The sequence below is a fragment of the Microtus oregoni genome, unplaced genomic scaffold (genome assembly GCF_018167655.1).
Source record: "Microtus oregoni isolate MIOR12 unplaced genomic scaffold, Mior012 000405F_ref0000497, whole genome shotgun sequence".
Lineage (NCBI taxonomy): Eukaryota > Metazoa > Chordata > Mammalia > Rodentia > Cricetidae > Microtus > Microtus oregoni.
Window position 1 is genome coordinate 4,605 of NW_024545015.1, and position 26,288 is coordinate 30,892.

The 26,288-nt window shown below is 37.5% G+C and overlaps 1 protein-coding gene across 1 annotated transcript in view; it reads left to right on the forward strand.

Moving 5' to 3' along the window:
- Window positions 1–1,315: 1,315 nt before the first annotated feature.
- LOC121445728 (phosphorylase b kinase regulatory subunit alpha, skeletal muscle isoform-like) overlaps window positions 1,316–26,288 on the forward strand; it is a gene marked incomplete at both ends in the record, with an annotated part of 38,590 nt that continues 13,617 nt past the window's right edge. The window contains 3 exons of the mRNA XM_041647876.1: window positions 1,316–1,363; window positions 3,336–3,504; window positions 11,857–11,939. Of these exons, the coding sequence (XP_041503810.1) occupies window positions 1,316–1,363; window positions 3,336–3,504; window positions 11,857–11,939 (300 nt within the window). The remainder of the gene's footprint in view (window positions 1,364–3,335; window positions 3,505–11,856; window positions 11,940–26,288) is intronic.

The following is a 26,288-nucleotide window of genomic DNA, read 5'->3' on the forward strand; positions in this document are numbered from 1 at the left end:
GCCATACGTTGGAATTGCTTGGAAAGCTTTTCAGAGATATCCTTACTGGACCTTACTTTAAAACAATTTGAGATTCTAATATAGACAGATCTAATAATGTGCCTAGATAATAACTGACCTGTAACTAGTAAATGAACATAGATTAAATCCAGTATATCCATGGGTTAAATTTCTACCTACTGCCAACTTAACATTACTGTATAGATTTTCCCCAAAACCGTGTTAATCATTTATACTCTTTGTTTCAACTGTTATTTTAGCTTCTCTCTCATAAAATTTGAGAATAGACGAGAATTGTGGATGAGAAGAAATAGGTTTAACTAACTTCTATATTCTATATTGGAATTATTCATAGGTATGCTTTTACAAATGTCCCCTTTCTTGGGCATATAGATATAATATCATAGCTATAAAAATAAATACTCAGGTAAATCAAGGTCTCTCTTTGACTGCTTCCACTTCTGATTATTTTATTCTCTTGTTTCCTCTCTCATCTTTTTTTTCATGGCTTTTCTATTGCCTCTATGCAAATCTGTTCCTTTGACTCTGATCTTACTTGTGATCCAAACTCCAGTTTTCATTTGTCTTAATAGTTTTCTCTGTGTATTCTGTGGCTCTTCAAACTCTGTGTGCTTGAAAACCCACCTTTCCAAGTAAAACCAAACCAGTACTAGACCAAACAGTAGTGAATTGTCACTCTTTCTCTTAAAGGTGTCCTCATTTTATGGGCACCCTCACAGTATTACTTTAAAAATTGCTCATAGTATGATCTGTGGGACACAAGGCCAATTTAAGGTCTTCTAGATTGTGAAACAGAAAGCTTTGTAGAGAATTGGAGAAGCTATTCTATGCTGATATGTTCTAAAACATATTCACTACTTATGCCAGGCATGCATATGATCTGTATATATACAAATAATCAAAACACCCATACATATAAAATGAAAAAAATCTTTAAAAAATAAAATGAAAAAAATTCAAAGATGCTATGGAGACTGTAGGGTATATACCATGTAAGTTGACGTGTTCCTTTTCTCTAGCTGTTTCATCTCCCCTGTTAGATGGTTGCCTTATTTTTAGGTAAAACTTCCAAACTTATATTATTATTTAAATCCAAGGAATCATAGCCTATGGCTTTTGATTTAATTTTTTAGCTGCAATCTGTTCTGTGTACCTATAAAGTAAATGCCATGTAACTAGAACCCAGGATAGGGTTACTTGTTCTCCAAAGGTCATGTACCGACTGAAGTTGCTGAGTCAGTGTTCTTGTAGCTCAGTATGTTTATAACAGCCTTGTTTCCATTTATTTCTGCAGAGTGTAGTGAAGTTAATGAGGGGACTGCTGCACTGCATGATCAGACAGGTATGGCAATGGTAACAACGCATAACAAGACAGTATCCTAACAACTTCCCAATAATGCCTATAGCCTTTTTTCAGATTCACAAATAGTACACTCTAATTTTAGAAAGTTTGGAACTCTCGGGTGGGGATGTCACAGAGACTTACACCACCCTATTACAATGGGAATATTCCCTTCCAGGATTTTTCCTCCTTTTACAAATAATTGTTTAGAACTGTTTAAACTCTTAGGTCCAGATCAGTTTTAGTAATAAATTTTTAGATTTTTAAAAGATAGCAAAGTACATGTATCATATAATTTCTCATATATTCAGTGGAAAGAGAAGAATACTCTACAATATAAAAACATTTCTTGATAGGAAGTCATTCCTTTTACTGTAAATGGAATAAAGCGTATACATACCCCTATATTGATTTGAATTTAGTGTTTCCACCAGATGAGATTTGATGATGTAAAATGTAATTAGAAAAAATCAAAGTATTTTTAATTTTATAATTGGAGACAAAGGATCTTGAACTTGAAGTAATTGGCATTCCCTGACATTGAGTGTAGCTGAATATTCTTTTGTATGTGAATTGGAAATCTGCAGTCCCTTACTGGTGAATTACTTGCTAGAGCTTTACCTCCTTTTGTTGACAGCTTATTTGTTTTTCTCCTACTGAGTTCTTGTACATTAAGGATATTAATCATTTGTCACATACATTGCAAATATTTTTACAGTTATGTTTTGAGTTTATGACATTTTCTCCACACAAACATTTTTAGTAATAAACCTTTATTCTAGGATCTTAAAACATGTACATATTTAATCTGACTTAACTTTGTGAAAGTAGAAAGAAATCAATGCTCAACTTCTAAACTTATCTACAAATGACTTTTCAATATATATACAATTAATTGTTGTATATATCTTTTTACTAGTTTGTTCACATATATCATTTTTCTCTCTGTCTTTTCTGCTTCATTTGTATTTCAGATATGTATACTTTCTATCTTATTGAGTATGTATAGTCACAAATTTAATGAACATATTTAAGATGTCCTGGTTATTATACATCAGAGGCATAAATAATAACAACTACATTTCAGGAATTAGGTCAAGAACTATTGCCTTATACCCAAGGTTTCCTGTCTGGACTTTTGCACTCCCCCACCCCACCCCGCTCGCTCACTCACAAGGCTCCCCCTGCCCCGTGTGTGTGTGTGTGTGTGTGTGTGTGTGTGTTACAAATTGAACCCAGGGCCTTATGCATCCTCAGAACACATTATCACTAAACTTATACCCCAGCTCCCAATGGTTTTCTTCTAATTTGTTATTTCAGCTTTCTATAATACTATTTCTCTGAGACTGTATGGTTCTCATTAACTCTTCTCATGGCATCTTCAAAACTTAGAGAGATGGCTCAGTGGTTAAGAGCACATATTGCTCTTGCAGAGGACCTGAACAAAGAGCACCTCTTGCAGAGGACCTGAGTTTGAGTTTGGTTCCCAACATCCATGTTGGGCGGCTCACAACTGCCTGTATCTTCAGCTCCAAGGAATTTCATGCCCTCTTCTGGCCTTTGGGGGTATCCATACTTACAAACTACCATGTACACACATAAAATAAAAATATCCTCTTTCAATGTATCTGTAGATTTCTACTTTAATTTCAGGAACAAATGTGTAACACTGGGTTATCTTACTAAAGTGTTAATACATTTGAACTTCCAGTTTCTCTACATTATGACAAAGCAACCATTTGAAAAGCATAGAAGAAAGGCAATGGACAGGAAATAGCTGTTTTGACCATTTGTTGTTTTTTATTAAAAGTAGCACATGGTGTAGCAGAAAACAGATAAGTATGTACCTTAAATATTCACTCAGGGTTATGCTTAGGGAAGGTGGAGTTCAGTGCTATATGCCATAGCACTACAGATACATAGCGTATGGGCTGACTTTCTAACTAGCCTTCTTATGCTCTTTTCTCTTCAGGTGGATAAAGTAGAGTCCTTCAAGTATAGTCAGAGTACTAAGGATAGCCTCCATGCCAAGTACAACACCAAAACTTGTGCCACAGTGGTGGGTGATGACCAGTGGGGACACCTGCAGTTGGATGCTACTTCTGTGTACCTGCTCTTTCTAGCACAAATGACTGCCTCAGGTCAGTACAAGGAGAGAATTACTGCATGCCCCTGGGCTTGGAGCATCTGCTCTGGTTCTTTTGGCTTCTCTGTAGGTATTGGCCAGAAAATAAAATATCTCTTTATAGTACTCAAATAAGTACCTTATAAATAATGGAATTTTGTGAGTTTTATACAGCTAGAAAAGTTTTTTGAGGTCTAGGCAATATATTATTTTATTGAGAAACAAATTTGTATTGAGAATCTAATTAATACTCTATAAAAACAGGCACATGAAATTCTTGACTAGATCTTTAGACAGGCATTTTTATTATTTATTAATTCTCAGATGCCAGGATATAGGTGGGAAGGTTGAAGGTTTTTTTCTTATTTTCATACTATAGTAATATGCCTGTGATTAGTGTAACTATAGAAACATCTACTTTGTATACTCATTGTGAGTATGATTTGAATCTAAATATATATGTTTTGTTAAACAATATTCTATTTAAATAATTTGTAATTATATTTTAATGTTTGATATGTAGAAGAAAATTATAAGTAATATAGTAGCTCACATTTGTATATAATTCTAACACTTAGAAGGCAGATGCCAAGGATTGTTGTAAGTTCCAGGCCAGCCCTGGTCTATATAACAACTTCTAGGCCAGTCAAAGCTATATAGTGAGATCCTGTCTCAAAACAAACAAACAATATAGTTTCCTTTATAGATGTAAAACTAAAAATGGAAGTAATCCTAGTATATCCAGTTCCTAAACTTAATAAGAACATTTCCAGCATTCTGAATAAGTTAATGTATTCACAGTACCGTGTGTGTGTGTGTGTGTGTTTTAACTGTGGTGCTGGGGTTTCGACAGAGGGACTCACACATGCTAGGGAAGCACTCTGCCACTAAGCTAAAATCCTAGCTTTTAAAATTTTTTTGAGAGAAAGAGTTTCACTAAGTTGCCCAGTCTAGACTCAAACTTATAATCTTCCTTTATCAGACTCTCAATTAGATGAGATTATAGGTGTGTTCCATCATATTGAGCTAGTGCCATGCTTGTGTGTGTATCTGTAGTGTGTGTGTTCATATGTGGCTAGAAGTGCATGTTCATGGGTCTGCCTGTGTGTGTGGAGGTCAGAAGTTGATATCAAGGTGTCTTCTACCATTGCTTTTCATTTTATCTTTTGAAACAGGGTCTCTCACTGAACCCAAAGCTAGTGAATAACCAGTGAGCACTGGGACTCTGCCTCCCTCTCACCTTCCCCAGAGCTAGAGTTACAGATGTACATGACATTCCCAGCTTTTACGTGGTTGCCGGAGATCACGACTCAAATCTTTATCATTGCAAAGTGGGTACTTTTACAGCTGAGCCTTTTGCTTAGTCCTGAACGCTGTATTTTTGATATTTCAATTTCTTTGTCTTCCTGTTTGGCCAGTTCCTCAGTACTAAAGGCACCCAAAATGTGAATCCCCTCAGAATAGTCTTCTCTCTTTTCAAATACGTGTTTGGTGATAAACTCTTTAATTTTTCTTCTAGAACACATGGCCTGGAGTCTGAATAACCTTTCTGTGAAACTATAAATTAACTATCCAACTAGTCTTCTTTTAGATGAGAACTTTCTTCCAGAATAAATATAATTTTGTTCTATTTCTTTAAATAGAATGGTAGTTATAATTTCATTTTGGATGATATTTTAATGCCAACTCTGGAAGCTGTTTATTTTGTTGTTTCAGTATTTTGGGGGTTTGTGGGTTTTTTTTGAGACAGAGTTTCTCTGTGTAGCCCTGGCTGTACTGGAATTTTCTCTGTAGACCCAGCTGACCTCAAACTCAGAGATCCACTTGCCTCTGCCTCCTGAGTGCTGGTATTAAAGGTGTTCTCTATCACTGCCTAGCTTTAAAAAAAAAACAAAGCAGGCACTAAATATGGTTCTAAATGTGATTCTCCCAGATAGAAAGAGAGATACATTAAAAAGCTTCATGAGATATATTCATTAAACAAATGTTTATTGACTCCTAACTTAATTTTCAATTCAATTAGCTGACCTTGATAAGTGCTTGTAATAAAGTAGATATTATTTGATTAAGTCTTTGAGAAAAAAGTTTTAATAAATCAAAATTTACATTTCAGAAGGGGAAGGGACTAATAATAAGTATATAGTACAGAAGTTTGAAAGAAACTTGTCATCAAGGTAAGGGTAGATTTCTAGCTAGAAGATTAGGACTAGCTATTTGAGGACTTGTATAGCATGCTAAATAGTTTGAAATTATAGTCTGCAATCCATAGAGAACCATTCAATGTAGATAATCAGGGGACTTTAAGGTGGTTCATTCTACTACCAAGAAGATAGATTGGATGAGGTATATTGGATAAGGAACAAAATTAAGATGGAGGACTAGTAAAAAGGTTAGTGAAATACTTTGACAAGAAATGATACCAATTTTGAGTAATGCATTTAAATTGAAATTAAAAAGGAATTCTGTTAGATATAATTGGTGAAAAGAATATGAAAATCTTAATAGAGTATTTGCAGTATTTTGAATTCTTGAAGATAGATTTAGATAGAATTTGATTGCAGCTTATAGAACAATAGCATGAAGAGCTCCATAGACTCCAGCAAAACAGCCAAAAATGCTGAAAATTTAAGAACAGTCCAACCCTTTGAAGCCATTGGCAATTTCCCAAAAGACATACAGTAAGCTGAGAAACACTCTAGGAAATGTAATTATTTAGAACAGTGAGATACTGTGGTATCTGTTCTCAATCCCTTTCCTATCCCAACCCAGGAAAATAGAAGCACTGACTGAGATGGCTATAGCCAGAACACAAGGCCTCCTCTCTCCTAAGCTATAGAACAGTAGTTTTCAACTTGCCTAATGCTGTGACCCTTTAATACCCAACCATAAAATTATTTTTATTGCTACTTCATAACTGTAATTCTGCTACTATTATGAATTGTAATGTAAATATTTTTGGAGCTAGAGTTTTCCCAAAGGGGTCACAATTTACAGTTGCTCTAGTTTAATTTAAGGTACCTAATTCTCCTTCAGAAAATAGGCTGGCATCATTTATCATTCTCCCAAGCTCTGTATTGCAGAAGCCCTAGTTCAGGCAAGTACAGCTTTGGGGTCCTCTATACCCCCAGACACTAGTGAAGTAGGATCTACCTTAGAAGAGCAGAGTAAGATACTAGGTCACCTACCTCTTGATCGGGTCAACCATCCTACACTGGAATATGCAAGCTGGGATGATCAGAAGCTACAACTCCTGTCCAGAGCTTAGTATGGAAAACAGAAGTGCCATTGCAAAGGAAATGGACTGTTGTGCTTACCATCAATGCTGGAGCACTGGCACAGAAATGCTCATGGAGGATAGAAACAAACTGTAAAAGCAAAGCCCTTTAGCTCTTCTTAAGAAAATTAACTTTTTTAAGAAAGTTTAGGAGACTTCAATGCAGATTTTGTTTCTTAGTAATTAAGATGAAGGGCTAGACAGACAACTCAGCAGTTAAGCAAGGATTCTTCCAACTGATCTGTCTATATCCCCAGACACTTATGGACTTATTTTAATTGAAATATTAAGAAGAAAGCATGATTACTGAGTGATGTTATAGGCCACTTGGCTGTATATAAAACTTATTTATGTGTTTATTGTTGGTATATTGATTTAGAATCTATTACACAAAAGTGTTTTCCTTTTAAAATACCATATGAAGTAGGTTCATATTAAGTCATCATCTATAATATTTTCCTGCATAAAATGTTGTGTTAGACACTTCAGAAATACGTTTTTCCTTTAGGCTAATAGGAAATTTTTATTCTGTTCATAATCTCCTAAACCTCAAATAATCTAAATGTCCGTAAATAGGTAAATGAGTAAACAAATTATAGTATGTCCATGAAAGGTAATATTGTTCAACATATAAGAATGAACCCATACAAAAGCATAAATATACCTAAAAAGCATTATACTTATTAGAAGTTTAATAGATATCAACTGAACTCAGCATAACAAGATGAAATAAGGCATAAGTCATATCAAGACTTGATGAGGCAACCCAGTAGGAGGAAATAGGTCCCAGAGCAGGCAAAAGAGTCATAGACACCCCCAACTGTAGTAATAGGAGCGGCGGGGCTGCGTCCCCAGCACCCCAGCAGCCTGGCTAGCTTATGCCCCAAAATAACAACACATAAATTGTATTCATTTAAACACTGCTTGGCCCTTTAGCTCTAGCCCTTACTGGCTAATTCTGATATCCCGATCAACCCATCTCTAATAATCTGTGAGCACCGGTCTTACCGGGAAGATTCTAGCCTACGTCCATCCTGGGTCGGAGCTTCATCAATCGCGTCTGCCTGGGAGAGCGGAGCATGGCATCTCTCTGAGACGTCTGCTCCCGAGAGGAGAGCTGTCGAGAGGAGAGCTGTCCAGTCTGAGCTCCCTTCTTCCAGAGGATCTGACTCAATTCTTAGCACCTACGTGATGGCTCACACCCATCTGTAACTCCAATTCGAGGAGATTCGATGCCTTCTCCTGGCCTCCACAGGCACTACATGCATATTGTGCACCCATGCTGGCAAAACCCACACACATCAAAGTAAGTCTTCTGAAAAACATGTCTAAATAATTAAGATGAAATTAATTGTTCAGTAACAGCAAGAAACTAAAAGACAGATTAGCTAGAACTTTAACAAATCCAAAGAACACTAAGGAGTGCTTCTAGGTGTTAGAACAAGTATCATAGACTTGACTTAAAGATTGTACCAGAAAGGGCCTGAGTTTAATTGTTTAAAACAATGGAGCAGTTTATGTTTGGGGATTCTACAAAACAATAGAATGGTCAGTTGAAGTCGGTGGGGGATTAGCTTTATACCAACAGAGCAAGATGTTTACCAGATCTTTGAAAAAGATAGTTAACTAGCTCCTCTTCCCAGTAGCAACATTGTCTTCTAAGTGTGACAATGCATGTTGCCAAGGCTGTATCTTCTGAGGATTACCAGATGCTACATGCCATGGGGAAATAGATTTTACTGAAATAGTTTAGTCAAATCCCTAAATAAACAAAAACAATCCCCAGAGAGGAGGGTATCAGGATCTATAAACACACTCTATAACAATACCCAGTTTTTTTATTGAGAAAAAAAAATTTCCGCCTCCTCCCAACCTCCCACTCCTCCCCCCCCTCCCCCCACTCCTCTCCCCGTCCCCCCACTCTTCTCCCCCTCCCCCTACTCCTCTCCCCCTCCCTCTCAAGTCTGAAGAGCAGTCAGAGTTCCCTGCCCTGTGGAAAGTCCAAAGTCCTCCCGCCTCCGTCCTGGTCTAGGAAGGTGAACATCCAAACTGGCTAGGCTCCCACAAAGCCAGAACATGTAGTAGGATCAAAACCCAGTGCCATTGTCCTTGGCTTCTCAGCAGCCCTCATTGTCCGCCATATTCAGAGAGTCCGGTTTTATCCCCTGCTTTTTCAGTCACAGTCCAGCTGGCCTTGGTGAGCTCCCAGTAGATCAGCCCCACTGTCTCCGTGGGTGGGTGCACCCCTCTTGGTCCTGACTTCCTTGCTCATGTTCTCCCTCCTTCTGTTCCTCATTGGGACTTTGGGAGCTCAGTCCAGTGCTCCAGTGTGGGTCCCTGTCTTTATCTCCATCCATCGCCAGATGAAGGTTCTATGGTGATATGCAAAATATTCATCAGTATGGCTATAGGATAGGATCATTTCAGGTTCCCTATCTTCAGCTGCCCCAGGAACTAACTGGGGACCTCGCGTTGGGCACCTGGAAGCCCCTCTATGTCCAAGTCTCTTCCCAACCCTAAGATGGCTCCCTTAATTAAGATATGTGCTTCCCTGCTCCCCTATCCAACCTTTCTTTATCCCAATCATCCCATTGCCCCAAGTTCTCCCCATCCTACCCTTCTCACTTTTCTCTCCCCATCTCCCCTTACCCCCCTCCCACCCACCCTTAAGATCCCGATTTTTTGCCTGGCAATCTTGTCTACTTCCCCTACCCAGGAGGATAGCTATATGTTTTTCTTTGGGTTCACCTTCTTATTTAGCTTCTTTAGGATATCAAATTATAGACTCACTGACCTTTATTTATGGCTAGAAACCAATTATGAGTGAGTACATCCCATGTTCATCTTTTTGGGTCTGGAATACCCAGTTTTTAACCTAAAAATTTAGACATAAGGCAGCAAGAAAATAGGAGGCAGAGGTAGAAGGATTATGAATTAGAGGCTACCTGGAATACATAGCAAGGCCCTGTCTGAGAAAGAAAGGGGGAAGAGGGAAAGAGAGACAAGGCTGAGAGGGAACATAGAGGGTGTAGGTGGTAGAGCACAACTGTAATCCCCACACTTGCGAGATGGAGACAAGAGGATTGGGAGTTCAAGGCTAGGCTCAACTGTACAGTGAGTTCAATATGATTATTAGGATATATGAGGATCTTTTCTCAAAAAAAAGAAAAAGAGAAGAGAAGGAAGGAAGAAAAATAAAATAGGAGGGAAAGTTCTCTTGGATATAATACCAAAAGCATAAACAGCTAAAGAAAAAGTATTAATTGGTATTTACCAAAATTAACATTTATGTTTCCAAGGACCCATTCAAGAAAGTAAAAGATAATCTATGTACAATATGATGTCCATTTGTGATCCTTGCACTTGGGAAGTGTATGTAGGAGGATCCAGAGTTGAGGGTCATCCTCAAATATTAGCAAATTCGCTGCTAACCCATGAAACCCCATTAAAATGCTGCTTGCTCTCTCTCTCATATGTATGTATGTATGTATGTATATATGTATTACGCATGTATGTATTTCTGTCGTGTGTGTGTAAAAGCAACCTATAGATATAAAATAAAGTATTTGTAAATCATATATAAACAATTTGTATCTAGTATAAAGAATTACCACAACTTGTTATTTAGAAAAATAACAACATAATAAAGTCAGATGTGGTGGGGTAGTACATGCTTCTAAACCTAGTAGTTGGAAGATAAAAATATGGGGGTCTCATGTTTGAGGCTATATGAAGACCCTATCTCAAAACAAATGAGAAAGAGAAAAGAAAAAACTAATAGCCTCCTTTAAAATGGCTGGAGTTGACTGGAAAGATGAATCAGTATTTAATAGCACTTGTTGCTCTTCCTGAGGACCTGAATTCAATTCTTAGCACCCATATGGTAGCTAACAACCATCTCTAACTTTAGTTTCAGCCAATCTGACACCTTCCTCTGGACCCTATGGACACAGTATACATATAGTACACAGACATAAATGCAGGCAAAGACACTCAACACATAAATAAAAGCTCAAAAAAATTTAAAAGTGGCTAGAGGATTTGAATTGATTTTTTTAAATAATATGTATAAATAAACACTAAGTATGTGAACAGATGCTGTTCATCATCAATCAGTAGAGAAATGTGGACCTAAATAACTCTAAGAACCACTTCAACCACTCCAGAATAACAGTAATCAAAACAGATAAAAAGTGTTGCTGAAGATATGGAGAAATTGGAACCTTCATCCACTGCTCTGAGAAGTGTAAAATAGGGGCAAATGAGATGTCTCAGCAGATAAAAGTGCTTGGTACTAAGCCTGACAACCTGAATGCAATCCCTAGACCCATATGGGATTTTGAGAAGAAACTTCCCTCAAATTGTCCTCTGACCTCCCTGTGTACTATGGCATGCACACACACAAATGTAATTGAAAATTTATAATAAAAATTATACAACCACTTTGGAGATGAGTCTAGTAATGCTGCAGAAACTTAAATATAGAGTTGCCATATACTCTAGCAGTTTCTCTCCTAAGTGGGTAGATCTTCAAGAAAAATGGCAACAGGTTCACACATAAAAGGTGTATACATGAATATTTATAGCAGCAGTATTTATGATAGCTAAAATGTAAAAACAACCCAATGTCTATCACAAGTAAGAGGTGGTACATCAACACAATTGAATATTTTTTGCAATAAAGAAAGTACTGATGCATCTTACAACACAAAGGGAGCTTCAAAATACTGTGGTCAACAAACACTGACATAAAGCCTGCAGATGATACACTTGTATTTATATGAATGTCTAGTGAGTAAATAATTACTTTTTTGGTGATGAACATATCCCAAATTTGATTGTAGTGATAGATATATACTGTACACACAATAAAAGACTATTATACTATATACTTGGTATCAATGAGCTGTACGATAGACTATCTCAGTAAAAATGTTTGTAAACATATGGGGAAGAACAATATAAGCCAGTTATGCTGGACAGGTAGGAACAAGTCAATTGAAGTGAAGTTGATTTAAGCTGAGTCCACTAATTCACCTCCACTTCTGAGGCCCTGAAGTGATAACTGGCCAACTCTTTATCTTTTTTCCTTAGGATTGCATATCATCCACAGCCTAGATGAAGTCAATTTTATACAGAACCTTGTGTTTTACATTGAAGCTGCATATAAAACTGCTGTAAGTATTTATTTTAGAATGAACTTAAAGAATGGTTTTTATTTTTAATATACTGAATAACCCATTTCCTCTTATAATGGGCTCCTTACAAAAGCACTTTCAATTTCTTTACTAAGATCCACATTCCCCTGCTTGCCCTCTTACCAATGTGTTAGAGATGAAGAGGGTCCAGATGTGGTGCTTTCATTTTTTTCAAATTCCATATTCTATGGTGTGTACTTGGCAATCTAAGACTAAATTGTAGTCATTTTATTATATATTTTATATATAAATATATTATATATTTTAATTTAATATATTTAATCAGAGCATCTCTAGTCCAGGCTGGTCCTGAACTCACTACATGAAGGTGATCTTAAACTTATGATTCTTCTGCCTCTGCTGCCTGAGTGTGTTTGAGCTACTATGACCAGTTTTATGTGGTGCTAGGATTTGAGCCTTAGGCAAGGATTCTTCCAACTGATCTGTCTATATCCCCAGACACTTATGGACTTATTTTAATTGAAATATTAAGAAGAAAGCATGATTACTGAGTGATGTTATAGGCCACTTGGCTGTATATAAAACTTATTTATGTGTTTATTGTTGGTATATTGATTTAGAATCTATTACACAAAAGTGTTTTCCTTTTAAAATACCATATGAAGTAGGTTCATATTAAGTCATCATCTATAATATTTTCCTGCATAAAATGTTGTGTTAGACACTTCAGAAATACGTTTTTCCTTTAGGCTAATAGGAAATTTTTATTCTGTTCATAATCTCCTAAACCTCAAATAATCTAAATGTCCGTAAATAGGTAAATGAGTAAACAAATTATAGTATGTCCATGAAAGGTAATATTGTTCAACATATAAGAATGAACCCATACAAAAGCATAAATATACCTAAAAAGCATTATACTTATTAGAAGTTTAATAGATATCAACTGAACTCAGCATAACAAGATGAAATAAGGCATAAGTCATATCAAGACTTGATGAGGCAACCCAGTAGGAGGAAATAGGTCCCAGAGCAGGCAAAAGAGTCATAGACACCCCCAACTGTAGTAATAGGAGCGGCGGGGCTGCGTCCCCAGCACCCCAGCAGCCTGGCTAGCTTATGCCCCAAAATAACAACACATAAATTGTATTCATTTAAACACTGCTTGGCCCTTTAGCTCTAGCCCTTACTGGCTAATTCTGATATCCCGATCAACCCATCTCTAATAATCTGTGAGCACCGGTCTTACCGGGAAGATTCTAGCCTACGTCCATCCTGGGTCGGAGCTTCATCAATCGCGTCTGCCTGGGAGAGCGGAGCATGGCATCTCTCTGAGACGTCTGCTCCCGAGAGGAGAGCTGTCGAGAGGAGAGCTGTCCAGTCTGAGCTCCCTTCTTCCAGAGGATCTGACTCAATTCTTAGCACCTACGTGATGGCTCACACCCATCTGTAACTCCAATTCGAGGAGATTCGATGCCTTCTCCTGGCCTCCACAGGCACTACATGCATATTGTGCACCCATGCTGGCAAAACCCACACACATCAAAGTAAGTCTTCTGAAAAACATGTCTAAATAATTAAGATGAAATTAATTGTTCAGTAACAGCAAGAAACTAAAAGACAGATTAGCTAGAACTTTAACAAATCCAAAGAACACTAAGGAGTGCTTCTAGGTGTTAGAACAAGTATCATAGACTTGACTTAAAGATTGTACCAGAAAGGGCCTGAGTTTAATTGTTTAAAACAATGGAGCAGTTTATGTTTGGGGATTCTACAAAACAATAGAATGGTCAGTTGAAGTCGGTGGGGGATTAGCTTTATACCAACAGAGCAAGATGTTTACCAGATCTTTGAAAAAGATAGTTAACTAGCTCCTCTTCCCAGTAGCAACATTGTCTTCTAAGTGTGACAATGCATGTTGCCAAGGCTGTATCTTCTGAGGATTACCAGATGCTACATGCCATGGGGAAATAGATTTTACTGAAATAGTTTAGTCAAATCCCTAAATAAACAAAAACAATCCCCAGAGAGGAGGGTATCAGGATCTATAAACACACTCTATAACAATACCCAGTTTTTTTATTGAGAAAAAAAAATTTCCGCCTCCTCCCAACCTCCCACTCCTCCCCCCCCTCCCCCCACTCCTCTCCCCGTCCCCCCACTCTTCTCCCCCTCCCCCTACTCCTCTCCCCCTCCCTCTCAAGTCTGAAGAGCAGTCAGAGTTCCCTGCCCTGTGGAAAGTCCAAAGTCCTCCCGCCTCCGTCCTGGTCTAGGAAGGTGAACATCCAAACTGGCTAGGCTCCCACAAAGCCAGAACATGTAGTAGGATCAAAACCCAGTGCCATTGTCCTTGGCTTCTCAGCAGCCCTCATTGTCCGCCATATTCAGAGAGTCCGGTTTTATCCCCTGCTTTTTCAGTCACAGTCCAGCTGGCCTTGGTGAGCTCCCAGTAGATCAGCCCCACTGTCTCCGTGGGTGGGTGCACCCCTCTTGGTCCTGACTTCCTTGCTCATGTTCTCCCTCCTTCTGTTCCTCATTGGGACTTTGGGAGCTCAGTCCAGTGCTCCAGTGTGGGTCCCTGTCTTTATCTCCATCCATCGCCAGATGAAGGTTCTATGGTGATATGCAAAATATTCATCAGTATGGCTATAGGATAGGATCATTTCAGGTTCCCTATCTTCAGCTGCCCCAGGAACTAACTGGGGACCTCGCGTTGGGCACCTGGAAGCCCCTCTATGTCCAAGTCTCTTCCCAACCCTAAGATGGCTCCCTTAATTAAGATATGTGCTTCCCTGCTCCCCTATCCAACCTTTCTTTATCCCAATCATCCCATTGCCCCAAGTTCTCCCCATCCTACCCTTCTCACTTTTCTCTCCCCATCTCCCCTTACCCCCCTCCCACCCACCCTTAAGATCCCGATTTTTTGCCTGGCAATCTTGTCTACTTCCCCTACCCAGGAGGATAGCTATATGTTTTTCTTTGGGTTCACCTTCTTATTTAGCTTCTTTAGGATATCAAATTATAGACTCACTGACCTTTATTTATGGCTAGAAACCAATTATGAGTGAGTACATCCCATGTTCATCTTTTTGGGTCTGGAATACCCAGTTTTTAACCTAAAAATTTAGACATAAGGCAGCAAGAAAATAGGAGGCAGAGGTAGAAGGATTATGAATTAGAGGCTACCTGGAATACATAGCAAGGCCCTGTCTGAGAAAGAAAGGGGGAAGAGGGAAAGAGAGACAAGGCTGAGAGGGAACATAGAGGGTGTAGGTGGTAGAGCACAACTGTAATCCCCACACTTGCGAGATGGAGACAAGAGGATTGGGAGTTCAAGGCTAGGCTCAACTGTACAGTGAGTTCAATATGATTATTAGGATATATGAGGATCTTTTCTCAAAAAAAAGAAAAAGAGAAGAGAAGGAAGGAAGAAAAATAAAATAGGAGGGAAAGTTCTCTTGGATATAATACCAAAAGCATAAACAGCTAAAGAAAAAGTATTAATTGGTATTTACCAAAATTAACATTTATGTTTCCAAGGACCCATTCAAGAAAGTAAAAGATAATCTATGTACAATATGATGTCCATTTGTGATCCTTGCACTTGGGAAGTGTATGTAGGAGGATCCAGAGTTGAGGGTCATCCTCAAATATTAGCAAATTCGCTGCTAACCCATGAAACCCCATTAAAATGCTGCTTGCTCTCTCTCTCATATGTATGTATGTATGTATGTATATATGTATTACGCATGTATGTATTTCTGTCGTGTGTGTGTAAAAGCAACCTATAGATATAAAATAAAGTATTTGTAAATCATATATAAACAATTTGTATCTAGTATAAAGAATTACCACAACTTGTTATTTAGAAAAATAACAACATAATAAAGTCAGATGTGGTGGGGTAGTACATGCTTCTAAACCTAGTAGTTGGAAGATAAAAATATGGGGGTCTCATGTTTGAGGCTATATGAAGACCCTATCTCAAAACAAATGAGAAAGAGAAAAGAAAAAACTAATAGCCTCCTTTAAAATGGCTGGAGTTGACTGGAAAGATGAATCAGTATTTAATAGCACTTGTTGCTCTTCCTGAGGACCTGAATTCAATTCTTAGCACCCATATGGTAGCTAACAACCATCTCTAACTTTAGTTTCAGCCAATCTGACACCTTCCTCTGGACCCTATGGACACAGTATACATATAGTACACAGACATAAATGCAGGCAAAGACACTCAACACATAAATAAAAGCTCAAAAAAATTTAAAAGTGGCTAGAGGATTTGAATTGATTTTTTTAAATAATATGTATAAATAAACACTAAGTATGTGAACAGATGCTGTTCATCATCAATCAGTAGAGAAATGTGGACCTAAATAACTCTAAGAACCACTTCAACCACTCCAGAATAACAGTAATCAAAACAGATAAAAAGTGTTGCTGAAGATATGGAGAAATTGGAACCTTCATCCACTGCTCTGAGAAGTGTAAAATAGGGGCAAATGAGATGTCTCAGCAGATAAAAGTGCTTGGTACTAAGCCTGACAACCTGAATGCAATCCCTAGACCCATATGGGATTTTGAGAAGAAACTTCCCTCAAATTGTCCTCTGACCTCCCTGTGTACTATGGCATGCACACACACAAATGTAATTGAAAATTTATAATAAAAATTATACAACCACTTTGGAGATGAGTCTAGTAATGCTGCAGAAACTTAAATATAGAGTTGCCATATACTCTAGCAGTTTCTCTCCTAAGTGGGTAGATCTTCAAGAAAAATGGCAACAGGTTCACACATAAAAGGTGTATACATGAATATTTATAGCAGCAGTATTTATGATAGCTAAAATGTAAAAACAACCCAATGTCTATCACAAGTAAGAGGTGGTACATCAACACAATTGAATATTTTTTGCAATAAAGAAAGTACTGATGCATCTTACAACACAAAGGGAGCTTCAAAATACTGTGGTCAACAAACACTGACATAAAGCCTGCAGATGATACACTTGTATTTATATGAATGTCTAGTGAGTAAATAATTACTTTTTTGGTGATGAACATATCCCAAATTTGATTGTAGTGATAGATATATACTGTACACACAATAAAAGACTATTATACTATATACTTGGTATCAATGAGCTGTACGATAGACTATCTCAGTAAAAATGTTTGTAAACATATGGGGAAGAACAATATAAGCCAGTTATGCTGGACAGGTAGGAACAAGTCAATTGAAGTGAAGTTGATTTAAGCTGAGTCCACTAATTCACCTCCACTTCTGAGGCCCTGAAGTGATAACTGGCCAACTCTTTATCTTTTTTCCTTAGGATTGCATATCATCCACAGCCTAGATGAAGTCAATTTTATACAGAACCTTGTGTTTTACATTGAAGCTGCATATAAAACTGCTGTAAGTATTTATTTTAGAATGAACTTAAAGAATGGTTTTTATTTTTAATATACTGAATAACCCATTTCCTCTTATAATGGGCTCCTTACAAAAGCACTTTCAATTTCTTTACTAAGATCCACATTCCCCTGCTTGCCCTCTTACCAATGTGTTAGAGATGAAGAGGGTCCAGATGTGGTGCTTTCATTTTTTTCAAATTCCATATTCTATGGTGTGTACTTGGCAATCTAAGACTAAATTGTAGTCATTTTATTATATATTTTATATATAAATATATTATATATTTTAATTTAATATATTTAATCAGAGCATCTCTAGTCCAGGCTGGTCCTGAACTCACTACATGAAGGTGATCTTAAACTTATGATTCTTCTGCCTCTGCTGCCTGAGTGTGTTTGAGCTACTATGACCAGTTTTATGTGGTGCTAGGATTTGAGCCTTAGGCAAGGATTCTTCCAACTGATCTGTCTATATCCCCAGACACTTATGGACTTATTTTAATTGAAATATTAAGAAGAAAGCATGATTACTGAGTGATGTTATAGGCCACTTGGCTGTATATAAAACTTATTTATGTGTTTATTGTTGGTATATTGATTTAGAATCTATTACACAAAAGTGTTTTCCTTTTAAAATACCATATGAAGTAGGTTCATATTAAGTCATCATCTATAATATTTTCCTGCATAAAATGTTGTGTTAGACACTTCAGAAATACGTTTTTCCTTTAGGCTAATAGGAAATTTTTATTCTGTTCATAATCTCCTAAACCTCAAATAATCTAAATGTCCGTAAATAGGTAAATGAGTAAACAAATTATAGTATGTCCATGAAAGGTAATATTGTTCAACATATAAGAATGAACCCATACAAAAGCATAAATATACCTAAAAAGCATTATACTTATTAGAAGTTTAATAGATATCAACTGAACTCAGCATAACAAGATGAAATAAGGCATAAGTCATATCAAGACTTGATGAGGCAACCCAGTAGGAGGAAATAGGTCCCAGAGCAGGCAAAAGAGTCATAGACACCCCCAACTGTAGTAATAGGAGCGGCGGGGCTGTGTCCCCAGCACCCCAGCAGCCTGGCTAGCTTATGCCCCAAAATAACAACACATAAATTGTATTCATTTAAACACTGCTTGGCCCTTTAGCTCTAGCCCTTACTGGCTAATTCTGATATCCCGATCAACCCATCTCTAATAATCTGTGAGCACCGGTCTTACCGGGAAGATTCTAGCCTACGTCCATCCTGGGTTGGAGCTTCATCAATCGCGTCTGCCTGGGAGAGCGGAGCATGGCATCTCTCTGAGACGTCTGCTCCCGAGAGGAGAGCTGTCGAGAGGAGAGCTGTCCAGTCTGAGCTCACTTCCTCTTCCTCCCAGCATTCTGTTCTGTTTACTCCTCCCACCTATATTTTAACCTATGAGGGCCAAGCAGTTTCTTTATTGCTTAACCAATGAAATCAACAGATTGATATATGACACTCCCACATCACCCAACTGCCATTTTTAGGAGTCCAAGATAAACCCCAAGCTAAAGAACCACAGTATGTATGCAGATGGCCTGATGCAGATGATTTATTCAGGCTCCACGATTGCTGGTTCAGTTTCTGTGTGTACCTATGATCCCCTGGTTAGTTAACTGATTATGTGGGCTGTGTTCTTGTGGTATCCTTGATTCCTATGGCATAGTTGAACTTTTCTGTCCCATCAACCTGCTCTTCAGTAACCACAAAGAGGCTTAATATTAATTATAAATGCTCAGCCAGTAGCTCAAGCTTGTTTCTAGCTAACTCATACATTTTAAATTAACCCATTTATATTAATCTACATACTTCCATGTGACCTTCTCTTTTATCTTACACCTCCTTGTTGTTAGGCAAAACCTGCTCATTAATTTTCTAGACACCTAGACTCCCAAAATAATCACACAGAAATCTGTATTAATTAAAACACTGTTTGGCCCATCACTTAGGTGTATTGCTAGCTAGCTCTTATATCCTAAACTAACCCATCTCCATTAATCTATGTATCACCATATAGCTATAGCTTATTGGGTAAAGTTCTGTCTGGCTTCTGTGTCCGGTGGGGCTACATGGCTTCTCTTCAACTCCGCCTTATTTCTTCCAGCATTCAGGTTAGTTTTCCCACCTAGCTCTATTCTGTTAAGCCACTGGCCAAAACAACTTTATCCTTTAACCAATAAAAGCATCACAGATACAGAAGGACTTTCCACACCATTTCCCCTTTTCTGCCACAGCTACGTGGCAATAAATAGATGAATAGAATGGGTTAATTTAAGATATAAGAGTTATCCAGAAATACACTTAAGCTATTGGGCAAACAGTCTTGCACATATTATAATTTCTGTGTGATTGTTTTGGGAGTCTGGGCAGCTGGAAAACAAACAAGTGGCCTCCCCCAACAATAAATTGGCACCAACGTGGCCAACTAAATCCACTTAAAAACCTAGCAGAGCTTGGAAAGGAATTCTAGACACACACACACACACACAAAAAAAAAAACCCAAGAGTTTAATGCAGCTTCTTGCGCAGTTTGCTGGTAGAAAGCAGAGCCGTGGCTCCTTTAAGAGGTTTTCTGACTCAGTTTTAGCAGTAAAACCTGCAAGATTTCTTTAAAAAATGGTGGCTTCCTGGTTCGCCAGTACAAACAGCTCTGACTCTGTTATTTAGACAAAAAAAAAAAGGAGCAGTGATGTGGGAGGTGATGTATGCTGTCTGTGAATATGTCCCAGTCCCACCACTGGAAGCCTTGCCTGGTTACAGGCAATAGCTGGTTCAGGCCTCATACCCCCCCTTACTAGAAGCCTTTGCTAGGGTCACCCTCATAGGTTCCAGGGAGTTTCAAGGGGATACAAATTGGAATTGAAGAAGTTAAAGAATCAGTATTTGCAAATGATATTAGAGTATACATAAGCAATCCCAAAAATTCTACCAGGAAACTCATATAGCTTACAAAGACCTTCAGCAAAATGGCTGGATATAAGATTAACTCAGAAAAAAATCAGTAGCCCTCCTACATACAAATGACAAAGAGGCTATGCTTATCTTTTTTAAATAAAATGTCTGTTCTCTTGGTTATTTGTAATGTTTTGTTTCCATTTTATTTCTTCTCCCATCTTTATTATTTTCTTCCATGATTTTTTATTGTTCACGTCTATTGAATTTTGATTTTTTTTCTTGTACAAGACTTTGAGATTTCATCATTAACTTATTTATTTGGGATCTCTGATTATTTACTGAAAAGATTCATATAGCCATAAGCCATTGAGACTGTAGCATAAAGATTTATTGAAAGATGTAAACAGAGACTTCTCATTTGTTTCAAGCCACCCAGACCTGAATAATCACACAGAAACTATATTAATTACAATACTGCTTAGCCTGTTAGCTCAAGCTTTTTATTAATCAATGTATCACACGAGGCTGTGGTCTACTAGTAAGGTTCTGGCATCTGTCTCCTTCAGCAGCTACATGGTGTCTCCTTGACTCCACCTATCCCCCCCTCTCTGTATGTATGTATGTATGTATGTATATATATATATATAGTTATAGTTATAGTTATAGTTATATAGTTATATTTGGATTTCCTGACTAGCTTTATTCTGCTCTGCCATAGGCCAAAGCAAATTCTTTATTAACCAATGGTAATAAAACATATCCCCCCAAAAATAAAAATAAATAAAACATATTCCCAGCATACAGAGGGGAATCCCACATAATCTCCCCTTTTCTGCGTAAATAAAAAGGAAGGTTTTAACTTTAACATAGTAAAATTACATATAACAAAACAGTTATCAAGCAATAATTATAGTTATAATATTTCTTTGTGAGTCTAAAGTTTCATGTCTAATTTTTCTTTTATTATAACTAAGGAAAACTCTATCTTCAACTCCATCAAAGACCCCAGAACAATATAATATCTAAGTAAACAGGAAGTGTACTGTAGCAATTTCCAAAGTTCTAGAAATGACAGAGACATCTTGCTGCCTGGACAGTCACCCAAAGTTCTTTTTTTACAGGCTCATAGTATCTGGCAGATTTTTCCATGAAGCAAGAAATTTGAAAGATTGTTTCACCTATATTGGCAGTTTGTCAGACACTTTCTTCTGTGTTCTGCAGAATGTCTGGCAGATTCTTTCATGAAGCAGGAGCCCTGAAGGACTGTCTAACCTTTTTTAGGCCAGTTCAGCAATCATTTTTCTGTGGGTCCTACATGTCCAGTTTATACAGCATACTCTCAAGCAGTTCAGGCAAGAGCAGTTTCTTGCCAGCGTTGTCACATTGAAGGCAAATTCCATGAGTTTCTTCAATGCCCATCAACCTCTCTGAAGAAAATGGTACTGCCAGAAGCAGACATGTCTCACTGTTGAGAAAAGTCTTAAGTTTTTTTTTTTTTTTTGGATTTTTCGAGACAGGGTTTCTCTGTAGCTTTTGGTTCCTGTCCTGGAACCAGCTCTTGTAGACCAGGCTGGCCTCGAACTCACAGAGATCCACCTGCCTCTGCCTCCCGAGTGCTGGGATTAAAGGCGTGCGCCATCACCACCCAGCTAAGTCTTAAGTTCTTAAAACGTTTTGAATGCCGTATTCTGTAGGTCTTTGAAGTACTGAAGATTATCTAACTGAAATATATCTCTGTATATCTAGAAAATCTAACTAACATGACTAAAAGTTTGATTATTATAGATGACTATTAATCTGTATTTCTTATTTATACATTACAATTTAAAAAGAGCTGTACAAACACAATACCTTAAACAAGAACAGATATACATATACATAGTATGATAAATGACCTTAAATTTGTACTAATGCAAAGTATTCATCTTTATATCATATCTCCCCCGCCTTGTTAGAAAGAGATTAACTGTGACCATTTAACCACTTATAATCAACCCCCTTTAAATGACAACACATATTTATAAGCAATCATTTTAAGAATTTGGGCATTGTTTTCTCCAAACTGCTTCCTGCTGTTTGTTGGGTGAAGTATTTTTAGGGTTCATGAAGACTTTTGGGGGCTCTTGTTCCATCAAACCACGATAGCCCAGAAGGAATCCACAGGTTCTCATCTTCTGTGGAAACAAAAGAGAACCTCTTTTCTAAATCAAAGAATCCTTAAACCCAAATTTTGAAGTAAAGATACTTGTAAAATATATATGGTGGTTTAGCTTAGCAGCCCGTACAATGAAATGTCTCTCTGTACTTAGCTCCTTCACAGTCAGAAAATTCAAAGAAAGCACAATAATATACATAACCCAGACTCTTTGTGTATTTTCCATCTTTACATGCCTTTTTTTACTCTATTACTTTTAATTGTTAATTTATTAATCTCTGGCTGTCTATACTCATACTACTTTTACTGTTTTATAACTGTCTATACTCTTTTTCCTCCCTCTCAAGTCTATGTACATTTTTAAACACACTGTGTCTCATTTAGAGGTCTGTCCAATTGTGTATCTGAAATCCTTTTCTGACAAAAAGCACCTTTTTTTTTAAAATGCTAAGCAGGCATGGCTAAGACCAGCTCCATGGTTCTGTCTGTTGGCTCCACCCCATCCATCATGGTGGAGGTATGTTCACTGCCTACTCTGCTAACCATGCTCACTGCCCCAACTCCAGGAAGACAGCAGGTATTTAAGCAATTTGTAACACACTGCTCACAAACCCCATTTAAGTTCTCCATAGCAGGAACTCTCAAAAGAGCCGGAGCCATGTGCTCCATGTGCTGTCAGCAAAAACTATGAAGTCTTTGCTGCTAATGTATCAGGAAGCCTTTTCTTAAAGGAGCCACACCTCTGCTTGTAGCCAGCCTATCTAAAAAAATGCAGCTACCACGAAGCTCCAATTGACTCCTGTTTTTTTGGGGGGGGGGTCTAAAAGCCTTTCTTAAACTTTCTTAGGTTTTATGTGGAACTTTTTGCCCCACATTGGTACCATTTGTAAGTGGAGACTACTTGTTTATTCCAGCTGCCCAGACCCAAATAATCACACAGAAACTATATTAATTACAGTCCTGTTTAGCCTATTAGCTCAGGCTTCTTCTTAACTAACTCTTACATCTTAAATTAACCCATTTCTATTAATCAATATATCACCACGAGGCTTTGGCCTACCAGTAAGTTTCCAGTGTCTGTCTCCTTCAGCAGCTACAATGGCATCTCCTTGACTCCACCTAGTTTCTCTATATATCTCTGTTCGGATTTCATTTCTAGCTTTATTCTGCTCTGCCATAGGCCGAAGCAGCTTCTTTTTTAACTAATGTTGAAGGAGCTGCGGGCTGTGTTCCTGCTGCCCGGCTCCTGGCCACCTGGCTAGCTTATGCCCTGAAATAACAACACACAAATTGTATTCATTTAAACACTGCTTGGCCCATTAGTTCTAGCCTCAACAGATTGATATATGACACTCCCACATCAAACTAATGGTAATAAAACATATTCCCAACATACAGAGGGGAATCCCACATCAGAAAGATGTGTATTAATTCCTGTCTTTTTTGTACTTTCCTAATGCTTATTTGCTTATTCACTCTTCTAGTATATAATCTTTCCTGAGGCCTCATGGTTGTAATCTTTTTCTTCAGTGTATGGGATTCCTTAAGACTTCTGTAATGCTGTTTTAGCAGTTGTAAATTACTTTGTGTTTATCATGGAAAGTTTTTCTTTATCCTGTAAGTTTAACTTGTGCTAGATATAATACATATTAGTGATTATTGTCTTTTAGAACTTGAAATGTGTCATTCCATGTCATTGTGACTTTTGCAATTTCTGTCGTAAAATCTATTACTCTAATGGGTTTGTCTTTATATGTGCTTTGGTACTTTACTCTTAGAGCTTTCAGTATTCTTTCTTTGTTCTGTATACTTAATATTTTAACTATAATATAATATAGAAAGTTTTCTTTTCTGGTCTTGTCTGTTTGGCATTCTAAATGCCTCCTGTATCTACATGATCATCTCTTTCTCTAAACTTGTCACATTTTTTGGCTTGATGTATTTAATACATTTTTGGTTCTTTTTTGAAACAGGGTATCTCTATGTAGCCCTGACTGTCCTGTAACTCATTTTATAGATTAGGCTGACATCAGGCTCAGAGGTCTGCTTGCCTTTGCCTCCTGAGTGGTGGGATTAAGAGTGTGTACATTTTTGTCGATGAGATTGAAGCCAAACACTACAGAAGTGCTCAGTGAGGAATAGGAAATGTCAAAAGTGCACAAGACACATATAAATAAAAGGCCTAGGAACCTACCTGAACAATTTAAAATGTAAGCAACAAAATAGTGATAGTAGTCCGTTATAAACCAGCAAAAGTCTAAATATCCATAAAGATATACTAATATTAATAACTGAATAAAGGGCTGGAAAGATGACAAAGTGCTTGCTATACAAGTCTGATAACTTGTGTTCAATCCCTGTAACACATCTAAAGGTAGAAGAAGAAAACCAATTCCAGAGAGCTGTTCTCTGACTGCCACACATGTGCTGTAAAATGAATGCACACACATGTGCACACACACCAATAAATAAACAAATGAAAAAAGCAAGGAATAATGAACTGTTTTCTTTGGAGAAGGATTACAATTGATGACTGTAAAAGTAATAAGGAAAATAAATCAAAGTTATCATCAAAACAGCACAGCATCATTTCTAGAAGCATTTGGGGGATGCTGAAGAAGTCAGTGGTCATTTAAGGAGAAGCAGGCTATTTGCATGATCTTTAACTTGTTTTTTTCTGAGACAGGGTCTCATTTTAGGATTGCAACCATTAACAATCCCACCTGGTGATAGTTGTATGGTCTTGAACTGTTTCTCAAAGTATTTATTAATTAAAAAAGGAAAAATAAAATGGAAAGAGCCAGCACTAACCTAACTATATGCTTTACATGACTTTTACTAGTTTTTACTTAGTGTCAAGGTCACAAGGGACAGATTTAAGAAACCACTATTGATTGGAAGTCATTAAGGAGGCATGGCAGGAATGACAGAATATTGGAAAGTATAAAAGGCAGTTACTAGTAGTCAGACATGGTTGTATGTGCTTGTAATCCCAACTCCTGAGAGATATAGGCATGTGAAGTCCATAGTTAGCTCAATTAGTTGATTGAGTTCTTAACTTTAACAATTGTACTGTGGTTATGTCCAAATAGTAACATTAGGCAAGACTAAATGAAAGGTATTAGGGGACTCTGTGCTATTTTTTGTAATTTCTGTCTAATTCTGAAGTTATTTCAAAATAAAATATTTTAAAATTAATTTTAAATATTTTTAAATTACCAATGGGATGTGTACAGTTATGTCTAGGAGTAGATTTTGGAGTGAAATTCTTTGGAATCATCTCTTGGTTTTGTCACTCACCAACTGTAGGATTTTGGGTGAGTTACTTATCGTCTTTTTGTAATTCAGTTTCATCATCTGTAAAATATAAGGATTAAGGAAGATTATGCATTTATTGCATATTCTTTTAGTACCAAGAGAGTAAGATTAGATTGTGTGTTTGACATAAAATACCAGCTACTGTTTAGCTTCCATGTAAATACCAGCTACTGTTTAGCTTCCATGTGCTAGATTTTATGGGACTCTCCTTTGGGGAAAAATTGAGAAGTGTTTCTAGATTATTTGAGTTCTGTTTCTCAGACTTTCTGATTAAGTGTTGAAGAGACCCCCCCCCCCCCAACTGCTGTGGGACAATGTTCTGTACCCTGTCACTTTTTATATTTTAAATAAACGCTGATTGAACAGTAGCCAAGCAGGAAGTATCGGCAGGGCGACCAGGCAGGAAGTAGAGGCAGGGCAATGAGAATTATGGGAAGAGGGAAGTTTCAATCTGCAGTTGTCACCAAGACACAGAGGAAGCCAGACACAGTAAACAAGATATGACTGCCTCACCGAAAAAGGTATTAAGCCACGTGGCTAACACAGAC